The sequence below is a fragment of the Gobio gobio genome (genome assembly GCF_949357685.1).
Source record: "Gobio gobio genome assembly, chromosome: 10".
Classification (NCBI taxonomy): domain Eukaryota; kingdom Metazoa; phylum Chordata; class Actinopteri; order Cypriniformes; family Gobionidae; genus Gobio; species Gobio gobio.
In genome coordinates this window covers 38085418-38108639 of record NC_137116.1, presented here as the reverse complement: position 1 = coordinate 38108639, position 23222 = coordinate 38085418, and the positions used below count along the sequence as shown (strand labels likewise).

The 23222-nt window shown below is 37.2% G+C and overlaps 2 protein-coding genes across 3 annotated transcripts in view; both read left to right on the top strand.

Annotated features, from left to right (window-relative positions):
* Positions 1-11144, top strand: part of peds1 (plasmanylethanolamine desaturase 1) — a 12085-nt gene extending 941 nt beyond the window's left edge. Inside the window, exons 2-6 of one of the 2 annotated variants that reach the window (XM_079826780.1) lie at positions 4416-4535; positions 4791-4882; positions 5359-5503; positions 5593-5805; positions 8190-11144. In XM_079826780.1, the coding sequence (XP_079682906.1) occupies positions 4416-4535; positions 4791-4882; positions 5359-5503; positions 5593-5805; positions 8190-8311 (692 nt within the window). In that variant the 3' untranslated portion in view covers positions 8312-11144. Of the gene's footprint in view, positions 1-4415; positions 4536-4790; positions 4883-5358; positions 5504-5592; positions 6789-8189 lie in introns of those variants that run through there. The other variant, XM_079826779.1, reaches the window with a different exon arrangement.
* A 4023-nt stretch (positions 11145-15167) lies between these two features.
* slc52a3-1 (solute carrier family 52 member 3-1) lies at positions 15168-22956 on the top strand. Its single transcript, XM_079826559.1, has 4 exons — positions 15168-15317; positions 17444-18624; positions 20927-21050; positions 21582-22956. The coding sequence occupies exons 2-4, from the start codon at positions 17609-17611 to the stop codon at positions 21792-21794; spliced, it is 1353 nt and encodes a 450-aa protein (XP_079682685.1). The 5' UTR covers positions 15168-15317; positions 17444-17608; the 3' UTR covers positions 21795-22956.
* Positions 22957-23222: the final 266 nt, after the last annotated feature.

Sequence of the window (23222 nt, the reverse complement as noted above, 5' to 3'; positions counted from 1 at the left end):
TTTACTATGATTTACAAAGAATAATCATAAAAGCTAATGAGGATAAAACTAGTAAAGCTCATATAATGTCAAACACAATAATATAACACATAACAACAGAGCCAATTTTAAAATTTCTGGCAAAAATGCCTAAAGACCTTATTCAGTGCAGCGACATGATGGGTATGAAAGCAACAAACAGCTGTATAAAGATCCTAGATCACTTATAATTTTCCACAGCTCATGTTTTCTGTCTACTGATATTTGTGTAGTGTTTCGTCAGCAGAACAATCCAAAAACATATGAAATGATAGTGCAACCCACTGAAGAGTCTATTCAATAGTATAGTTTACCCAAAAATTTTTATTCTGTCATTTACTCACCCTCATGTCATTCCAAAACTATAAGACCTTCGTTCATCTTCGGAACACAAATGAAGATATGTTTGATGAAATCCAAGAGCTTTCTGACCTCTCCATAGACAGCAATTTAATTACCACTTTCAAGGGCAGTAAAAACATTGTTAAAATAGTCCATGTGACTTAATTTTATGAAGCGACGAGAATACTTTTTGTGCACAAAATACAAACAAAAATAATGACTTTATTCAACAATTTCTTCTCGTCTGTGTCAGTCTCCTACAGCATTGGCCAATGGTAAGCTGGCGTTCTGGTGCTGCACTGTATTTACAACGTCAACAGCGTGGGAGACTGACACAGACGTGAAGAAATTGTTGAATAAAGACATTATTTCTGTTTGTTTTTTGCGCACAAAAAGTATTTTCAACGGTTAAATTTAAGGTTGAACCACTGTAGTCACATGGACTATTTTAACAATGTCTTTCCTACCTTTCTGGGCCTTGAAAGTGGTAATTCAATTGCTGTCTATGGAGGGGTCAGAGAGCTCTTGGATTTCATCAAAAATATTATGATTTGTGTTCCGAAGATGAACGAAGGTGACATGAGTAATTAATGACATAATTTTCATCTTTGGGTGAACTAACCCTTTAAACCCTTTGTGAAATCTGCATAGGGAAATTATTCCCATCACAGTGATTCATATTGAAAAGGCTGCATTTCTCCCGCAAATATTCGCAGAACAACGTTAAATGTGACCGCACCATAACAGCAAAGTTACACAAAAAGCTAAACAAACATCTTTGATGTGAACCAACAGCAGTTAAAGGTCCCATGGCATGAAATTTTCATTTTATGAGGTTTTCAACATTAATATGAGTTCCCCTAGCCTGAATATTGTCCCCAAGTGGATAGAAATGTTGATCGGTATAAACCCGAGTTCTGGCTGTCTTTCTCTGCCTTTGAGAAAATGACAGGCCAGACGAGCCAATCCTGAAGTCTCCTGGTTTGACGTCCAAGCAGGAACGGTTACCTCCCTTTCCTCCACCCAGAGAATCGCCCATGCAAACGCTCGAGAGATCATTGCATCATTGCTTGTGAACGAGTGAACGCTGGCAGTTTCTCAGTGTTTGGATGTACAAATGAAAACGGAAGTCTTTTTTCAGTTCCTTCTGATCTGTGATCAGTGATTTCTTATGTGTAGCTAATTATTTATTATTCGTGCACACGCTGCGGCTTCTCTCTCTCCCGACAGAACGGTGTTTTCTATCTTGTGAGTCAGTGTTTCTGTACGTCCTCGTCACGTCTATCTGTTCTACAATGTGCATACAGTCGTTTCTGCTCAACATCAGCAGAGTAACATCTTTAGAGATAAACCTTACACACGCCGAAGCTCGGGCTGCACTGGCCGGTCGGCCTTCAACATCCCCGACCCCCAGTACTGCATCTGGCCCACAGCGGAGGCACCAAACGCGGCGTGAGATTAAGCAGAAGGGGGGTAAGCGTGAGGGTATCCGGCTAGGCTAGCCAGCTATCCCCACAATAAACTGGATTACATTCGATTACTGCTGTTGTGTCTTTGTTTGCGATGTGTACTCAATGCACTGACGCTTTCCATATGATAGGAACATATCTAAAAATAATGGTATTATCAACACTTACTCATAACTCGTTCATCTCGACAGCTGTAATGGTACTTTGCATGTGTTACAAAGTTGGTAATAATGATGAAGACTGACTCGGCGTGACTGGGACTCGTGTTTATTCAGAACTCTCAAATACAAACACAATAAACTCGCGCTGACTGACAGCGCTCTCATAACTCAGTAGTTACTATAAATAACTTTGTTAGCAATCGCTGAGCTCCGTCTCTGGTACATTAGTGATGTCCGGTTCGCGAACGATCTTTCTTTTGAACCGGTTCTTTTTAGTGAACCGAATCAGTTCACCAAATCGGACTGAATCGTTCTAAACGGTTTGCGTCTCCAGTCAGCGCTGATCCATAATTTACTAAAGTTACTAACCTTCTGACATGAGTGACAGCCCCTCCGACTAGAAATAGACTAATAACCTGAAGTATATGCTGTAACTAAAACAGTTCACTGAACTGAGACTGACAGAACCGATGTGAAGTGAACTCCGGTCCATCCATCTCTCTGGCAGCAGCTTGTGCCTGCTCGTGCCTCGTAGACCTCGTTAAACCACGCCCCCTCTGCTCATTTAAAATGCAAAGATGTCAGCCAATCACAACAGTGGGCGTTTTTACTGAAGTCTCACAGCAGACACGCCTCTTGTAACAGGGCCTTCAGCCACAGGGCAAACAGCAGTATAGAAAAAATGCCTTTTATTTCTAAATTATGACATTTTATGATGTAAAAATCATACTAACAATATAAGTACACCTCAGGAAACATTATAAAATAATAGAAAAATGCCATGCCATGGGACCTTTAATAAAGAAGCTTCATGCATTCAAGCCAAAAAGTATCAGTACAAAGTCCAAAACCACTGGTACTATTGAATATCGAATAAGAGACAATGTAAACAACTTACTGAGTGCACCTTTAAGGACAGTTTCGGGTTGACTCTTGGCTGATCACACTGTTAAAGATGAATAACAACAAAAAAAGTAATTTCTAGAATTAGCACAACAGGGTCACACAAAACCAGAAGCCCACAATAGTTGATTAGATGGGTGCAGTAAATCTGAATGGTGGATCTCCATCAGTACCAGCAGGGAACAGAGGACATTGTGTGGACGATAAATGCTGCATATAAACACAAGAACAGAACAGGAGCGGAAACAAAACAGCACAGTAAGCACTAAGCAGACCAGTGTGAGGGTGTGGTAGGTGTGAAAGGTATGAGTTTGTTGAAGTTGATGTGGGTGGGGTGCTGCGGTTCAATGTCAAATCAAGCAGGACAGATGTGGGTTTCTGGGTAGTTTGAGATTTAGTGCTTCTCTAACTTCACATCAGTGTCCTCTGACAGCATTGTCCTGTTTACAGTCACTTTGGTGATTCAAGGAGTGTTGAGGTTCTCAGTATTTCGGTATCAGATGAACTCGGAATGAATCAGTCATCCTGGAACAAACATGGCAGTATTTCTAGATTCTGTCAACTGTGATGTGAATCATGTTCTCTGGTCACATATTTTCTGCAAAGTGGTTCTGCACTGAATTCAGGGCAAAGGTGAATTTGCCCTCGGCACACAATTGTTGCTGTGCAAAGAAACAATGCGACTTTGTTGTGAGCATTGCTTTAGTAAATGCTCACAGCCATAACCATCTGTCTCGATCTGTTATAAACATCAATTCAAATATGTTTTCTCAACCGTTTCTATGATAATGATGCTGTATTAGCGTATAGTATTGTAGATAGTTACTTTTTAATTTTTGCTGTATTGTTGATTTGATTTTACTTTTATGTACAGTAAACAAGTTGGTACTTCAGTGACGTTACATCACTGAGACACTGTGGAAACTTATTTTAAATAATAATAAATCTCTCTCTCTATATATGTATGTATTAGCAATTTGTACCTTCCATAACTATTTACAAACAGATTCCAATATTGCCATTTTGGTGGGTGAATGGCAGGTGAATTAAGATCATTTTTATTTTCATACATTTATTTTTGGCAGCAAAGTACTAATTTGTTGTTTTTCTCCCATATTTTGTTACAAAAAGTGCATGCCATTGTGTTGCAATATTATATTTGAAATGAGCCAGTGCGTCACAAGGAACCATTATTATTTCTCATATTTTGTTTGGTGGCTTAATGCACAAAATATGAATGTGTGTCACCACTTTCTGTAGCCTTTGAAAATGTCAAGTATGCTAGTTGACATGTTTTCAGTTTTAGCTGATTTACATGTCTTTGATTTGAATTGTACTCATCACATGCTTATCGTTCTTACAGTCTCTTTTTAAATAATGCATTATGTTGCGGTTCCTATTAAAGTTTTATTTATTCACCAAAGCCTTTTTTTACTCAAATGTGGTGCTTTGCTGTTATTTTTGGACCTTGCTGACTAAAGACTGCTATTTAAAATATCTCAACTCTGTTGCTTTCTCCCAGGAAAAAGATGTCAGGAATGGATCAGTGTGCTTCTTTGCTTTACCCTCATGGCCTTCAACTTCTGTTACCTGGTAACATACTTCCACCTGGGACACAGCTGGCACATCCTCCTGGGCATCGGTTGGTACAACAAACTAACCCCCACACACACACATCAATGTTTAATAAAGTAGTGGTAGACACAACCAAGGAGTTGCAAAGTACAACTCTGAAATTCCCAGTATTCAGTAGCTGCCAGAATTTTTTAAAATCTGTGTCTCAACTAGCAACTACCAAAAACAGCTTTTTATGGGAACTGAAAGCCATTTTGGTTAATAATAGGATTTAGAGATTGATTTTATGCTGATATTCTGCTGTATGTTTGTGTGTGTGAAGTGGCAGGGATCCTCACAGCAGACTTTGCCTCTGGTCTGGTCCACTGGGGTGCTGACACATGGGGTTCAGTGGATCTGCCCATCGTTGGGAAGGTACAGGAGTGAAACACACTTTTTTTTCCCTGTTATTAAGTGTTATTTAAGGTAATAAATATAATAAAATACTTTGAGAACAAATGGATATTAAACCACTTGATCTCACAAGTAGATTTTTAGGACATTTAGGACATCTTTTAAGGCCAATTCACACTGCACTGACAGACACTGACCAACGGCGACAGTCACCCTCTGTAAACACAGATTCAACATGTTAATTTGGGAAAAACAAGCGCCGACCAATGGCAACAGACACTGAAAGGGTTAACACACTGATCAAAACCCGATGAACGTTTCTGTTGCTGTTGGTATCCGTTGGTCGACACAGTATGAATTGGCCTTTAAGCATCTTCAAACACTCTATAGATCTTTTAAAGAACATTTGAATCTCAGGAAAATATTTTCAACTTCTAAATTGTTCTAGCATAATTACTTATCCTAAAAAAACCTTTCCTGTGTTTTTTCACTCTCAGGCCTTCATTCGTCCATTTCGAGAGCACCACATTGATCCCACAGCTATAACGCGCCATGATTTCATTGAGACGAATGGTGATAACTGTATGTTGACTATCATCCCTCTCGCTAACATGGCCGCAAACTTCTTGATGCTCTCACCAGGTAAGACATCTGACATTTTCTGTCCAACACAGAGACAAAATAATGAACCACATTAATTTCTGACTTGTATTGTGCTGTTCTCTCTTCAGCGGAGATCTATCGAAACTACCCATGGTACTGTTACGTCTATGCTTTAGCCATTTTTGTTACACTGACCAATCAGATTCACAAATGGTCGCACACATATTTCGGGCTCCCACGCTGGGTGACGTTTCTTCAGGACTGTTACATCATTTTACCACGGAAACACCACAGAGTTCACCATGTTTCACCTCATGAAACCTACTTCTGCATTACCACAGGTACACTTGCACACATTACACGTTTGTATAGAAAGTTTGCAATAGAAATGTTTTGTAATGTGTATTCATTCATTCAAAAAGATGTTCACAATGTTCACAATGCAATGCATACATATAATAACAAAGGCATATGGTGCAACTAATATGCAGAAAAAAAATCTAACAGGAAATTAAATCAGAAACAGGCAGTGCAGTACGGTTCAGTACGTAAGCGCTGATCCGGCGTTTCCACCTCCAACAGTACTACCCTTATGACAGGCATGGTGTAGCGATCGACATCATTCTCGTGCGAAGAAGAAAGCGACACAACAATGGATGACATAAAGCAGATCTTGTTCTTGTTTCGCGGCATGTGGCTGTTGTCACAAGAAGAAGACACGCTTTGTTTGAGCCAAGGCCGCAGGCTGCGAGGAAAAACACAGCCGAAAAAAGCTCTAGCTCCACCCTTTAGTACCGGACGACTGTGCTAGGTACCCGAATGGAAGGGTGCCAAAAAAGTGGTATAGTTCGGAATTAGGGTACCATAGGGCTGCAACTAACGATTATTTTAATAATCGATTAATCTGTCGATTAATGTTTTTGGTTAATCGATGAATCGGATTAAAAAAAAGCATTCATTTCCAATCCTTTATTCAAAAACAGAACTGACAGTGCAAATTCACAGTGCAAAAAATCTTCAGAAAGTGCACAGGTTGCTACAATAAATCTATAAATGTTTTGTTTTGTTTTTTTATAAAGAAAAATACTAATCAGAAAACTTAACAGGATGTTAGAACTTGTTCTCTACACTACACTCAGACGCACACACTCACAAACACAATTTTATGGGTTTAGTTAAATTGTAATGCATTAAGAATTTCTCTAAAATGTCCAAACCCATTATATACTCCTGGAGAAAACATCCACTGTATTAATCTATTAATATGAATGATACTAAAGTTTAAACATGCAATACAGACACAGATTTAACTGCTGTGACATATAAAAAAATAAAACTAAATAAATAAATAAAACTACTCCTCCTAAAGAAGAAAATAATGTCGTATTTTCATTGAATGATATGCATTCTTTATAACAACTTGCATACAACATTCCTTATAGATTAATATGGATTAAATAAATTAATGTATTATAAATATAATGAATCCTTATTAAAACTAAAGAGGTGATTTTCTCAGTCTTTTGTTGTTTGATTAATATTAAGAGCACAAATGGAAGCAGGTTAATGGACTGCTGTCACTTTAAGATCGAATGCTGACCGAAAATGACAATAGATATTAGTCATAGTTTTTGTCATTCAAAGCTGGTTTTGATTTTCGTCTCGTTTTTGTCTGTGAAAAATGTTGTTGATTAAAATATTGACAAATTATTTGTCAACGAAATTAACATAGCAACAGATTGAAAAATGAATGGGCCAAAAAAGGCACGTGAATAAAAACGTGTCTTTAGTCTTGCAAACTATACCACCCCTGCTTTACTACTGTTATTAAAAAGCTAACGCTAACTTGTCATGCTTGTCAAGCTGGAAAACGAGTAAACAAGCACCAGAAGAGCTACTGGAGGGACGTCACGCTCCTCACTTCGAAACGGATCAAAAGTGGGATTTTGTAGTGACTTAATGTTACCCTGCTGTTGAACTCCCTTCCTCCTCATCAAGGACTCAAAGATGTTTTCGTTTTAGGTGCTGAATCACCACCGTGGTGCTCCCGTGCCATGCCATGTCGTGTCGCTTTCGCTGCAATTAACACACTTTTTCGATGTACTAATGGGGCTTTTCGACTGGTAGCCTTACGGCTCGGCTCGGTTTGCTTTTCCGCTGCGTGGCATGACGGGTACAGCACGGCTCGCCCGCTTCCACTCTGCTTTGCGCTCAACCGTGCTTTTTTTTATACTCAAACATCTCCGCGTCTTATTGAGGGGCATAATAGTCGCGCCACACAGCGAATCGATATTGAAATTCGTTGCCAACTCTTTTAATTATCGAATTGTATCGATTCGTTGTTGCAGCCCTAGTACCATGCACAACAACACATGAACCGTACCGCTCGGTGGAAATGAGCCGTTACAGACCCTCATGAGTGTGATACTACCCAAAGATATTTATCAATAAATAAATTATAATATTAATTTTTAAATAATTATTAAGATTTTTACACTCACTTGTATTCAAGGTTTATTTTTTACTTGAAGGTTACACCATGACATAACTAAAGCGATTCAATTTAAACTTTTTTTTGAAAAAGGTATAAAAGATTTTCCTAACATGAAAGAATGTTTTCATTTTTAAACTAGATTTTAGCGTTGTAAACTAAATTATGTATAAAGTTACAGGTAGAGACTTATAGAGTTACATGTCATTGACCTAAATGTGTTTGGATGTGCAGGCTGGTTGAACTATCCTCTAGAGAAACTGGGATTCTGGAGAAGCCTGGAAGATCTGATCCAGAGCCTGACAGGAGAGAAACCCAGATCAGATGACCTCAGGTGGGCCCAGAAAACCAAGTAATCTTCCTCTGCCACCGACCCACCTCCCCTACCTCAGACCTGCTTAGAGGAGAACAGTCTTTTTCTCCGTCTACTTGTCCTCCCTCAGACAGGACAGGAGGAATGGCAAGATATCAAAACCCAAATTAGAAAGCCATCAATTCTAAGCAAAAGTTGAGAGAAATGGGGTTCACAAAGCAATTGAAAGCAATATCCCGGCACGCTCACTCTAAAGACCCAAACATCCAAATCCTTGTTGAAAACTTGAGACTTCTGTGAAATGTTTAAAACTATTCAAAGTGCAAAAAAAGCGAATCTAAAATGTCAATACTTGAACAAAGTGGGCTCTTTTCTGGACACCCTCTCATCTTTCAGCTGCTCAAAGCTTTGCTGACTAGCTTGTTTCTGAGGGACTGGCCTCTGCACTTTTGGGTTTAGCCTTTGGGACTGATATCTCTTGTTTGGGGTTAAAGTGCAGTAAACTCAAGGCATTTTGGCTCTTTCACCACAGAGGGCTGAAAACCTGTGTCTTCATCTGTTGCTTGTGTCTGAATGGACGGAGCAGCATCATATGCAGTCTTACTTCAGTACGCCTTAAAAGATGAATCGCAAGAAACTTGCTTCGCTTGGCCTCATCCTAAGTCCTTACATTCATCTTTTCCTTATTAATACTTTCTTTTGAAGCACATTTGCAAATTCAGCGGTGCTGGAAGCAGTCGGCTCTTGACCAAGAGGAGTATATTAGAAGTATTTCCACATAGGTCAATATTTAGGTTAATAATGTCTCCGTGCGAATAAGTAATGGTGTCCTCGCAGATATCAAAACCCATGAGACACTCAGAATAAGCCTCATGTGTATCCATTTTTATTTTGTATTAACTTGCTGGGTAGGGTAGGTTGGTGCGAGCTTGACCAGCTAACTGACACAAACTTAAAGTTGCACTCCATTGCTTGGGTTCTAGGTCTGTATTCATTGTTACTTAACAGTTTAATGTTCAACTCAACACTAGCATGTTAAATCACAGTTCTTATTTATTAATACTATGAAATGTTAAAGGTGGTTACAGCATGAGGAAAAGGACATAATCAACATCTAGCTGTCTTGTGACTTAAAACTACTACTAAATGCTAATTTAATGAGCGTTATATACATTTTTTATTATAAAGCTGCAATGACAATGGACTAGAAAAAGATTTATTTACTTGACTTTATATTTAAATACAGCATATTTTTAATTAGAAATATTAAAGTTAATCATTCACTAATGAGAAAATTGCCATGCCAAAAGCCATGTAGTTTAGATAGTGTTTATCATGTCTTATAAGAGTAAAGAACTTGAAGAAGTTATGAGCAATTTAATATTTGATATCACATCTAACATAACTGGTATTTTTTTTGTTGTTGTGCCATTTTTGGGGGTATTCGTTTAATTATTTTTCTAGCAGAATATTAACTGTTACACCCTGTTTGCACAAATGATAAATATTTCTGATCTTCAGCCCTTCAAAACTAAAAAGGTCAACCTAAATGAGTTATAGCTTAGAAGTTTTATGCTTTTCATGCCAAAACCTTGTTACTGTCAGCAGGAATGTGGCAGTTGTTGTGTCTCAGAAGGTCAGTATGTTGATAGTACGTTTAAGATAGGTCAGCTTTATAGAAGGTCAGACAACATGTTTTAGAGAACAAATTCATTTGTCCAATATGTAAAACTGTTACAAAGGTGTCAGCCAGAACTGTAAAACATATATTGAGTGTTTTGAGCTGATTCATAATGTGTCATGTGTTGTTACATCTTATTTTCCTTCTTTTTATGAATTCAGGAAGATTTATTAGTGTAATATTGTAGTATTTTTGACAGTCAACCAATATCTTATATATTTCTATGCTTACACGAGATGCCAAAATTATTTTTGCTCAGCTAATAGATCTGTTTTGGTGTGTTTGGTCGGTGTTAATTTGAAGAAGACACTCCAGTGGTGATGTTCACTGTACAGGGAACTGAAGCTTAAACCAATTATTTTGATTTTGTAAAATGTTACGTTTGTCATTAGATTTCACTTGATTTTGTATTTTTGTTTTCCAATGAGTTTTTATAATGACATGTATCCTACATTCATATCATATAACATATCTCAACTGTTTTCTCTCTTTTTTTTTGGTAATGTACTGAAGGATTTCACCAACTGTAACATTTCTGAGCTTATTTCCTATTGATTTCAAATGGTGGAAGGGGTGAGGCGGAGCAGCCTGTGATCGTGATGTGTTGATGCAGTGAAGTCAAGACTTCTGTGCTTTGGTCTGGTCAAGCTTAGTGTTCTGCAGGTATAAACCCATAGAAATGTAGGAATTTGCTTAAGAAATGTTACTAGATTGGTGTGCAATGTGTAAAGGAGATTGCTACTGTGGTAATATGGCGATTGTATTATCGAACATGCAAGAGTGTTAAAGACCATTTCTCTTTTGAGGCTCGTTGCTTTCCATGCACAAGTATGTGGCTGTGAGGAGATTAAACTAATCACATTGTACTTGCTCAAAAATATTGTATTTTCCTTTAGATAACAAAGATGATCCCTTATTCACTGGGGTCATTTGATTGATGACCTTTGGCATTCACACTTGTTACTGAATGTTTACTCTTACCGATTTATTGGAAGAAGCCTTTTAAAACGCTATCTCGGCTGATTTTGCAATTCACCTCGAAGTCTCACATTCAGTACGTTTTTTTAGGACGGCTACTTGTTGAAAACTGAAAATAACGCCTTAATGCCTTTTTGTTGTTTCTTGTTTTGAAAACATGTCATTAAGTTCATATTTATAATGAAATTAATAAAGAACTGGGAAGACCTGTGGCCTGATTTGTGTGTTTTTAATTTTTTTGCTTATGTTAGGTCATTGAAGACGTTTATTCTTGAGTGCAGTACAAAGTTGAGGTTCGGGGGTTTAACAACCATTAACTCAATGCTAGCCACACACATTTTGGGTAATAATCATCCCAAGTTGACTTATTAGAATGATGCCATTTATTTGGAAACAGAACATGTGACGCATTCCTTTTTGTTCTTTTTCTTTTACATTTCACCTCCATTCCAAAGTTCAATCACCCATGCTCTCTCTCTCTCTCATACACACACACACGTTGCAATGCTTGTTATGGCTTCACATTGTGACTGAACCAAAAGAGAAATAAATAGAGGTGGTTAACACCAGAACAGATTGCAACACTTCATAATGATACATGAAACATTGTTATTAGATTACTTATAATGATTTATATACATTTAAATAATACATTTATATTTAGATCATGGATCGCAGAAGCAGGGTGCCGCCCAGGCCTAGGCCCGGGTTACTTTTGAGGTTTGGTAGAAATATGACATACAAAAATACATACGTATGCAAGATTAATCATTAAAAGATTGCAATCTCAATTCAAACACACATGCGATCTTATTCCTAAATGACAATGATTCCACTATGTCTATTAAACCTTTGAATTTTGCGCTACCGATGATCCAGAGAGAGGTTTTCAAATTGGGGTCTGGGGACCCCCAGGAGGGTCCTCCAGAAGGTTCTAAGCGGTCCCCAGGAAATTTCAGAGAATAAAAAGACAAAGCAAAAATGGATAAAGTCTACTAAACATTCTAACTGTTTAATTTCTAAATGTTTCTCTCCTTTCTTGCCGTTTACATACTTTCCAGAATTGTATACGTTTGCTTTGTATCTTTCTAGGGAGTTTTTCTCACTATAGTCCCCTTTATCTTGCTCAATGGTGGGTTGTAAGGCAGTATTCTTAACGCCGTACGTAAGCTGCTTACATATATTTATTGTGAAAGTTGCTCATACAAATAATTTTGAAGTTCATGTGTCATCAATATTAATATTATAAAGCGACGAGAATATTTTTGGTGCGGCAAAACCTATATAGTGATGGCCAATTTCAAAACACTGCTTCATGAAGCTTTGGAGCATTATGAATCAGCATATTGAATCAGCGGTTCGGAGCGCCAAAGTCACGTGATTTCAGCAATTTGGCGGTTTGACACGTGATCCAAATCATGATTCAACTCACTGATTCATAACTCTCTGAAGCTTCATGAAGCAGTGTTTTGAAATCGGCCATCACTATATAAGTTATTAGTCGTTATTTAGTTTTTTGTCGCTTTATAATATTAATATTGAACCACTGTACTCACATGAACTGATTTAAATATGTTTGTAGTACATTAATGGATCTTGAGAGAGGAAATGTCATTGCTGGCTATGCAGGCCTCCCTGAGCCATTGGATTTCAACAAAAATATCTTCATTTGTGTTCCGAAGATGAACCGAAGGTTCGAAGGTCTTACGGGTGTAGAATGGCATGAGGGTGAGTAATAATTTAATAAATGACATTATTTTCATTTTTGGGTGAACTAACCCTTTAAGTATAGCCAATTTAAGTTTGGAAACAATATGTTGCATTTATAATGTCACACTTACTATTTATCTAATGGTTTAATTTTTTTTTTTTCATATACATAAAATATATAGATGGATTTAGGAAGGAGTCCCTCATGTTTGGGGGTCCTTGGCATTATAAAGTTTGAAAACCCCTGATGTAAGCTATATGTTTGAAACAGCTTCTCAACTACACAGTATTGCTATTTCTGTGTTGCAAACATCAAATAATAACGAAAGTATTGGGACATTTATAACATTAAAAATAACATTTAGTCAAACCTCAAGTAAATTACATGTTATTTAATATTTGATTTAGTTGTCTAATGGTTTGTTTCAGAATCGTGGAAGAACCGTGATTTCTATTTAAAATAAAAATCCAGAATATCCAGAATCATAAATTAAGCTTAAAATAATATATAATATATCTGGCATCTAACATATACTATTAGCACTGTTTCTAATATTAAAATGTCTTTATGTACATTAACAAGGACTCGGGACAATTATAATGTTTTTCTTTTGGTATGTTCCGCGATTCCTGCATTCGATTATAGAAATAATTGTATTGTGCAGAATCACTCCCCGCAAAGTTTCACAAATGACAGTTTTTTTGTGTGTTCAATAACAAAAGTTGTAGTTCTTCCCTTTCATAACTTTAAACTGTAAAGATTTGGACAATACTGAAAAAATGGATAAAAGGAAATTAACTATTTCTCAGGAACTAAAATTCCTAAAAAAATATTTATAATTTATAAATTAATTAATTAATTTAATAAAAAAATACAGTAATAGCAGTGATATTATAATACATTACCATTTTAAAATAACTTTTCTATTTGAATATATTTTAAAATGTAATTTCTTTTCAGCAGTCATTACCCCAGTCTTCAGTGACACATGATTCTTCAGAAATTATTCTAATCAGCTCATTTTCTGCTCAAGAAAATGATCTTGTTATTATCATTGTTGAAAACAGTTTCTGTTGCTTATTATCTTTGTGGAAACCATGATGCATTTGTTCAGGATTCTTAGCTGAATAGAATCATGAAAGTTCAAAAGAATTTGATATTGAATGTGTCCTTGCTGAATAAAAGTATAGTTTTAAAAAGATGAGCCCAAAAGATTGGTGAGCCCGTGCAAATTGTACCCTCAGTTTCCTGTTCTTTGCTTCAAAGTCCGATGTGTTGTGCGTTCAGAGATGCTCTTCTGCAGACCTCAGTTGTAACGAGTGGTTATTTGAGAGTTACTGTTGGCTTTCTAGCAGCTCAAACCAGTCTGGTCATTCTCCTCTGACCTCTGGCATCAACAAGGCATTTTCGCCCACAGAACTGCCGCTTACTGGATTATTTCTTTTTTCCAGACCATTCTCTGCAAACCCCCTAGAGATGGTTGGGCATGAAAATCCCAGTAGATCAGCAGTTTCTGAATTACTCAGACCAGCCCGTCTGGCACCAACAACAATGCCACGTTCAAAATCACCTTTCTTCCCCATTCTGATTCTCAGTTTGAACTTCAGCAGATCGCCTTGACAAGTTGAGTTGCTGCCATGAGATTGTCTGATTAGATATTTGCATTAACGAACAGTTGAACAGGTGTACCTAACACACACACACACACACACACACACACACACACACACACACACACACACCATTATGATCTGTGAACCTTTTCTGGTAAAGTCTCTCATGGGTCCCATCTATACATAAATAAAAGGCCTGATGCCTTTATTTAATGTGTTAATAGCTATAATACATCTTTCTTTTTTTAGGTACAAGTTCAAAACCTGAAAGAAGCTGTTAATGAATAATGGGGGTTGTTTATGTAGGTCACACCATATAAAGCGGCACTTACTGTGCTGTGCCAGAATGAGCTTTGAGTAGTGATGTTTTGTAATTTTTTAACTTGATTTTATACCTAGTATCAAAGACAGTATAAAAATAAACAACATCTAAGGCAAATTTAATGTTTTGTAAAGACATTAATTAAATGTTAATGTGGTTCAAAGTTCCACATAGAGAACTTCAGATTGTGATACAATGACTATGGCTCAAATATTATGTCTATTGAAGTCTCTACATTTGTTTTCTTGATGAAAGATATGATTGTTGAATAGGGTCAAATTGCATGCCGCAAAAGAGTTCAGAATATTGTGTTCACAATTAAATGATCATGACATCTCAGAGGCACAACAGGCCCATGAGTCAAAATTTTACTGCTCGCTGAACTCTGTGCTCCTGTAGATGCACACTTTGATGCCAAAGCTATAGTACAACAAGAGTTATGCAGAAAAACTGGACCAGCTAACATGGCATATTCTTGCAGTGTCATGTGTCAAGAGAGTAAATCACTTCATAAGAGCAGGATGACCTTCATGAGGGAGGCAGACCCACCCACATTCATACAGCGAGGTTAAAAACCACACTGTAGACATCTTTAGACGGAGTTGAAAGGTTAAACCGGCAACAACGAGACACCGGATTGCTGAATGAATGACATTTCTATGACTTGACCTGTTCATAAAGCAAACTAAAGTCTGTGCCAGAAGGAAGAGCATGATCAGTTTGGCTCATTGGCTCAGCAGTAATGTGAGTACTGAATTTGTTTAATGCTCCTCCTGTGAGAGAACACATGAATCTGTATTTTGTCCCGAGTTACAGGTATCATATGTTTGCTTAAGTTGAAACATGCTGACTGAATATTTTTAACGTGTCACTTTTGTTATTATGTTGGATGTTACTTTTATGCAAATCTGACTGTCTTTTTAACTAAAGATTGACAAGTTCATTAAGTTTTAACATTAAGTCTTTGGTTGCATAAAAACCACCTAAAAAGATCACCTGGATCCAGTAAACAGAATTAACAAAAATGAACAAATCATATTTGAATTTAGAATAAATAGTTTTTATTTTTAACTTTTTATGATTAACAAGCCACATTAATACAGCAATTCACATTTTATTGTTGATTGTTGTATTGCCTGTTTATAATAATTTTATGGCTGTTGTACTTTGTATTGCATGCAACGTGTTGTATGCTTAAAGCTTGATGTTATATAGGCTGAATTTAGGTTGATTGGGACACTTTTTGCCATTGAGATGACTGGAAAAAAGTGTCCCAATCAACTTGAATTCACCTTATATTTATATTGTTTTAAAGTTGTTTAAAAGTTTGGAATTAGTATGTTTTTATCAAATTAAATTAAATTAATATTTTTAATCATCATTAAATTGATCAAAAGTTTACAGTAAAGCCCTTTACAGTGTTACAAAAAAAAACGATTTCAAATAAATGCTGTTCTTTTAGACTTTGTTCATCAAATAATCCTGAAATGTAAAAAGCATTATAGTTTTCACAAAGGTATTATGCAGCACAACTATTTTCAACATTGATAATAGTAGAAATGTTTCTTGAGCGCCAAATCAGCATATTAAAATGATTTCTGAAGGATCATGTGACACTAAAGACTGGAGTAATGATGCTGAAAATTCAGCTTTACCACCACCTGGATATGTTACAATTAAAAGGGGACATCGGATGACATTTTCACTTTTTAAGCTTGTTTTTTGCATTTAGTTTTTGCACTTGTCTGCCAGCTCAGAAAAGCTGAAAAGAAAACACGCAGCCAGTTTGTTATGGGCTGTCTGAATCTGAAACTGTGCCATCCAGCAAACTGTTTCAATTTGCAGCCGGTGTGTATGCAGGTAGCTAGTTATTTGAATAAGACCACCCACGAATGCAGACAGACTTTGCCGTATTAGCATAGAACTTAGTTGTATAATGTACACTGTCCGCCATTTTCTCCAGGCCGGAGCAGCTGTAGCAACAACCCTCCGATAAGGCATAAGGTTTGTATATTTGTTTTTGAGTGTTAAGGAGTGTTTTTGAGTAATTTGCTGTGTATGTTGATGATAATGCAAGGGAGAGAGAGAATTTATGGATAAGACTTTAATGCGCACTTCTTATACTGTGTATTCAGCTCTTACGCTGATTTTCTGAAAACAGACGTGTCATCTTTAGTGTGATGTACAATAAACTTCATAAAACTCATCTGTTAAGTTTTGGCTATCATTTGTACGGGATCCGCTACAACAGGCTTGTACTAATAGTGGATAAAAGCAAGATGAAAACATAATTTATAACCGTAATTAAACTAAACTATACCTGCGAAACTATAACCACCTCCATGCAGCATATATTCTGGTACTGACAGTTTCTGACATTTTTAGAGCGTGAGATTGTTCTGCTTTGTTGCCGGAGCATGAGTTCTTGAAGCTCCGCCCTCTGTGCCGGGAGCACCAGCTCATTTGCATTTAAAGGGACACACACAAAAACGGCACGTTTTTGCTCACCCCCTAAAAGTGGCAATTTTAACATGCTATAAAAATGATCTGTGGGATATTTTGAGCTAGAACCACACACTCTGGGGATTTTTTTTTTTCAAATATTGTAAATGGGGCATCCGATGTCCCCTTTAAAATATTGTATTTACTGTATTGTTTATATAAATGCCTTGGTGCGCATAAAAGACTTCTTTCAAAACATTAAACATATCTTATACTGACCCCAAAATTGTGAACAGTTGAATATACAGCCTATAGTCTAAATAATTCCCAGGGACCTGCAATTATTCCTCTGTCAGGGATGTCACATCATGTTGTCACATCAATTGTTAATACTGGAGGATTTCTTCTTTTCTGTTTCTCTCTAAAAGGTAATCTGATGTTTTGGCAAAGGCAAGAAGAGAAGACATTAAACCACAGCCTAACTGAAGTGGTTACACAATATACAATACCGAAGAGTCACACAGTTGAACGGAGTTATTTGACATCAGATATTTCTTCAACTACCCATTTGCTCTCTGATAAAGACATTCACCATGCCTCTGTACATCCATGCCTTGGCGTGTGCTTTCGGTCTGGGCTCCTGGGTGTCCATTAATGGCTTGTGGGTGGAACTTCCTCTGATTGTCAATGTTCTGCCAGAGGGTTGGGACTTGCCATCGTACCTCACAGTCATCATTCAGCTTGCCAACTTCGGGCCTTTGCTGGTGACCCTGGCGCACAAATTCTGTCCCGGAAGACTACGTGAAAATCTAGTAATATATGCGGTCCTGTCAATCGGTGTTGTAGCCTGTGTCCTACTGGCTGTGTTTTGGAATAACACCACCATGTTCCTTGGGCAACAGCGTAGCACAGCATTTTTCATCCTCACATTTTTTCTCGCTCTAGTCGATTGCACCTCATCTGTCACCTTTCTGCCATTCATGATGCAACTTCCAGCCAAATACATCACTACATACTTCATTGGAGAAGGTCTGAGTGGTCTGGTTCCTGGCCTGGTGGCGCTGGCGCAAGGGGTTGGAATGTCAAAATGTGTCAATGTGTCGCACGTGTCGGATAACCTCACAGACTCTGAATCTCCAACCTTCATCATTGAGACACAGTACCTCCCTCCCAATTTCTCAACTGAGATCTTCTTCTCTTTCCTGGCCGTAATGACAGCAATAAGCCTGGGTGCCTTCCTTATATTAAACCGTCTACCTCGCACTTTTGAACTATCCACTGAAAATCTCGTCCCAGACACAGATGCAGTGGCAACAATCTGCAGTGGTTTGGAGGGCCCCGTGGACCTTAATCCAAAGACAAGCAGTCAAGAGGAAGAGGAAAAGAAGCAGATCAGAGTGCTGCTTCCAAAACCGCTGCACTCCAGCTATCAGCTGGCGTTCATCTATTTTATGGTGGTGTGGGTGAATGGTGCAACGAACGGACTGCTGCCCTCAGTGCAGACGTTCTCCTGTATGCCTTATGGAAATATGGCGTATCACCTGTCAGCCGCTCTGTCGGCGGTAGCTAATCCAGTGGCGTGCATCATTGCCATGTTTTTCCCCAAACGGTATATATCTATACTTTTAATTACAATCGAATCATATTTCATTTATTACCATTTTATTGCTGATTTGCATATATTTTGTGGGTAATACGTCAGAAAAATGGTCCGTCATTAATAGGTAACTATGCAGTGTAATGCAGGACAAAAGAGTAGTACTACATTAAGGGGCTGTTTACACAACACCGTTTTCAACTAAAAACTGAAAACTTTTTACGCTTTTAAACTTTTTGAAAACTTTTTTAAAGTTCAAGTTTATGAAAACGAGACCGTTATCGTCTCTGTGTAAACAACAAAAACAATGTAATCACAAATATGTGAAAACGGTGACATCATGTGCATGCGTATTATGCGTTTTGATGACTTGGGAAAAATGTCCCAATCACCCTGAATTCACCCTACACGTTTGCCGCGAGTCTGTTCTGTAAAAGAATGCAATGTCACACGGCCTGCTCCAGTCCAGAGACACGACGGCACAGAGCGGATCATATGCGCGAGTTGGCACAGACCACAAAAGCAGAGATTGTCTTAATATAGGGAGATGAAAGGGTCTGTATTTCTTACCATTGGAGCGTGATGGCTAACTTGGATCACGTAAGGCACCTCAGCTTATCGTGTAATGGCAGTGACGTCAGTGCCCGCCGTTCAAAGTTTTATGACAGTCAATTACAGTTTACGTTAATCAGTTTCTTGTGGATTATTAGCGCGTTGGTCTTGTGAATAAATGTTCTTCTATATTTGGTGTTATATCGCTAGTAAAGGTACACTAGAATGGCAATGTTTCTGGAATATGCTTTACTTCTATTTTTTTTACAGCGTTTTTAGTCATTTTCACGGATCGGTGTGAACGGGGATCGTTTTGATAACGTTGTCATCAGTACAAAGAAAAAACGTTTCCGTTTTTAGTCACTCTGCAGGAACTACTAGTGATCTGGACCATTATTTTAAAGTGAAAAAAAATGTTTCACTTTAAAATAATGGTCCAGATCACTAGTAGTTCCTGCAGAGTGACTAGGTTAACACTTGAATAATTAGAGATGCATTTTTAATGACCATGTTAAAAGTAAAAAAAGACAATTGCTCATGACAATTGTTACGTAAAGTGGTGATGAAAGCTGACGAAGATGAGGAAGAACTGGAAACAGGAACTTGAATAACAACTCAGGAAACGATCATAGAAGGCACATTAACCATGTTAACATCAACGAAGATGGACAAACACTGAGGAGAACTGAAGGCTAGATACACAGCAAATTAGATGATTAACAAGACACAGGTGAATGACACAACTAATTAGACAGACTAGGTAAAACGAGGTCACTATCTTATACCACGTTCCAGGCAACCCGTAACCCGTGTTTTTCCAACCTTCTAGCTTCTACCCGTGAAAGTGCACTGGAACGGCAGTCAAACCCGTGACTTCCCACCTGTGAACTCGTACTAGATCGATGTACTCCCATTTACGAGCTCTGACGTCACATAGCCCGCGAAACAACAATGGCAGCCCCTTTGTGTTTATGAAACAAATATACAAATAACGTTAAATAAAAGGTATAACAGCTTATTTTGCTGTATGGGCTGTTTTTTCTCCTCCGTTTTCCCTCAAATAAGCAAGGAGTAAGCACCTTTGGCGATAGAAATGATTGTAAATGAGCATAAGCCCCGTATGGTCCGCCATGCTTTGTTTACATCTAGCTACCACAATTCCTTGGGCTCAGTTTGGCGTGACTTTGCCTGTAACTAGTTGTAATTTACGGGCTCAAAAACCTGCCTGGAATGCAGTATGAGTCCTAAATTTGATATTACTTATTGAATAATTAAGCTTGTTTTCCATGTCAGTTAATGGTAGTAGCTGAATTGTTAATGTAATACTACTAATTTGTCCTGCATTAATTCCCGCATAGTTACCTATTAATGATGGACCACTATTCTAAAGTTTGACCATTTTGTATATATTTTTGTATATATTACAAAAAACAAAAAAAAAAACAAAAAAAAAATTATATATATATATATATATATATATTTTAAACATATCTATAAATTAAAAAAAATATATCCTTTTAAAATTATTTAATTTTTTTCCATTAAAAAATGCAATATTTTTTTATATACTAGTTATAAGTTATATATATTTTATATATTATTTTATAATATATAGGCCTATAAAATGTTTCATTTTCAACTGAGGGACGGGCCTACCTAATTTCCCATATTTAACTCAGTCACAATATTTATATTAAAGCACATTTTAAGAAAGGTCCCTAATAGCAGTTTGACTAACAGTGAGTATATTATTCTCTTCCAGTTCATTAGTGTTTCTGGGCGTCCTGTGTCTGCTGGGGTCTGTATTTGGAGGCTACAACATGGCCATGGCTGCCATGAGTCCCTGCCCATTACTCCAAGATACACCTCTAGGGGACGCTATTATAGTAGGTTACCTTTTAATGTAATCAGCCCATTTCTAGAATATTATAGAAGCTATTGTGGATTCTATTCAGAATGAAATGTTAAAAGATCAGGTTCAGAAACATGCTTTTGTTCCTCAGGCTACAAATAAAACATATGTAAAACAGTCGTGGCTAATACAGGATAAATGAAGGAAAACATTTATTACCTCTCAAAAAAAGTAACATTCTGAATTATAATGAAACCTAGGGAACATTACAAATGATTAGAGCTTGATTTTCTGAAACGTCCAGGATGGAAAAATCCAGACCCATGTGCCCTAGTTTCAAAGTCAAGTGTTTGCGTCACTAGTAAGGCTGCGTTGTGTAATTCTGGGCTTATTTAACACTGGCTGAGGTGAGATATAGGCTATTCGTGCTTTCATAATAACCCTGATAACTGACCACTTCGAATCTACTGTCACAGACATGACAGGTTGTATATATTAATGAACTTATATTAATCTGAAAAGCATCTGATGACCTATTTGTCACTTTTTTTTGTGTGTGTTTCAGGTTTTGTCATGGGTTTTCTTTACTGGTCTGCTTTCCTATGTGAAGGTGATGGTAGGTGTGATTCTGAGGGACCGGAGTCACAGCGCGCTCGTGTGGTGTGGAGCAGCAGTGCAGGCCGGATCTTTGTTGGGCTCTGTCACTATGTTTCCCCTGGTTAACATCTATCATCTCTTCCAGTCAGGGGACATTTGCAACACCAAATGCCCATTATAATAAGAGTTTAAAGTTGAAGTTTTAAAACTAAAAGAGGAACTGCTCCTTCAACTCACTTTCACGTCATAGCTGAGCTAATGATGGTGACATAATGAACTAACATTTGGCACTTCCTTGCTCATCTCTTTTGTTTTCACATTAATTTAACATTTGCACATTTTTATATTATTGTGGATTATTATTTATGATGTTGCGAGTATTTGATATCTGGAAACATTCACAAGTGTTTCTGAATCATTTGTGGATTTCTGGTATATGTTGTTTCAATATTATGGCCAAATATAATGATTGCGTTTATAATTTTGTATTATAAATGCTGTCTCAAGCTGGTATTAGTTGAATGTTTTAAATTAAGGTTTTAAATTAAGGTTAAATTAATGTCTTTAATTTATGCTCTATCAGCTAAAAGCTCTGTCAAACACCACATACAATAATTTTGAGTCGTCCCTTAATCTGTAAAAACAATGTAAAGCGCTCACGATGGAAGTCTATAGACCCATATAGGTGGATTGTTCTCTGTAAACACTCCCTTTCTGTTCCTTGTACATATGTCAAAGCTCCAGGGTTCAATGGCTATACATGGTTATGGCAAGAGTTTTCTAAAAACTTGCAAAGCATTTTTATCTCAGTCTTATATGTAAATCTTAAGTCTGCACTGTCAAAACTATGCATTTTAACATTTATAAATACAATGTCTTTCCCCATAGACTACTACTGTAAGTGTGTTGCTGTACACACAGCTTGAGGGATAAGTCAAAGTGAATGATATGTCTAAATAATGTTCTGTGATAAATAGAACCTGGAAAGTTTAAACATCATGTTGTGACACCTATGCCATCGCTAGATGGCGCTCATTTGCTGGAGATTTTGCTGATGCTACTGCTCTTTTGCAAGACAGCCTGAGGTTTCAGAGTAAACTTCTAAGTTCTGAATGACAGTGTTACTGACAGCAGCCCAAAAAATTAATTATTTTAAATAAATGAATAAATAAAGCCCAATACTAGTGATGTTGTGTTCGATATTGAAGCTTGATTCAGCAAAAACATCTATGATGTCTATGAAGCTTTGTTAATCTGAGAATCACATGACTGCTTATCTGGTTCACAAGGAGCAAGTTTTACGAACTCTAAAACTATTTTTTTTTGCAATAAATACTGTAATTTATGTATGAAGCCCAATGTTTATTTAACCATGAAATAACAGTTGAAGCCAGGAGTGAAGCATGGTTAAAATAGACAGATCACAGATTTTATTTATGAATTTGTTTCATTGATTTACAATATTTGTGTGCTAATGCACAGACACAAATTTATCACTTCAACAGTGGATTTGATAAAATAAAATAAAATAAAAACAACTGTGAAACCAGCAGCTGTAATGGGACATGTCAGTTTGGTAGGTGTTATTCATTTTGAACACCAGATGGCC

Coding starts and splice junctions, on each gene's coding strand:
- slc52a3-1 (XM_079826559.1), top strand. CDS start 17,609: ATGCCTCTGTACATCCATGCCTTGGCGTGTGCTTTCGGTCTGGGCTCC. Junction 18,625..20,926: donor GCCATGTTTTTCCCCAAACG/GTATATATCTAT, acceptor ATTCTCTTCCAG/TTCATTAGTGTTTCTGGGCG. Junction 21,051..21,581: donor CTCTAGGGGACGCTATTATA/GTAGGTTACCTT, acceptor TGTGTGTTTCAG/GTTTTGTCATGGGTTTTCTT.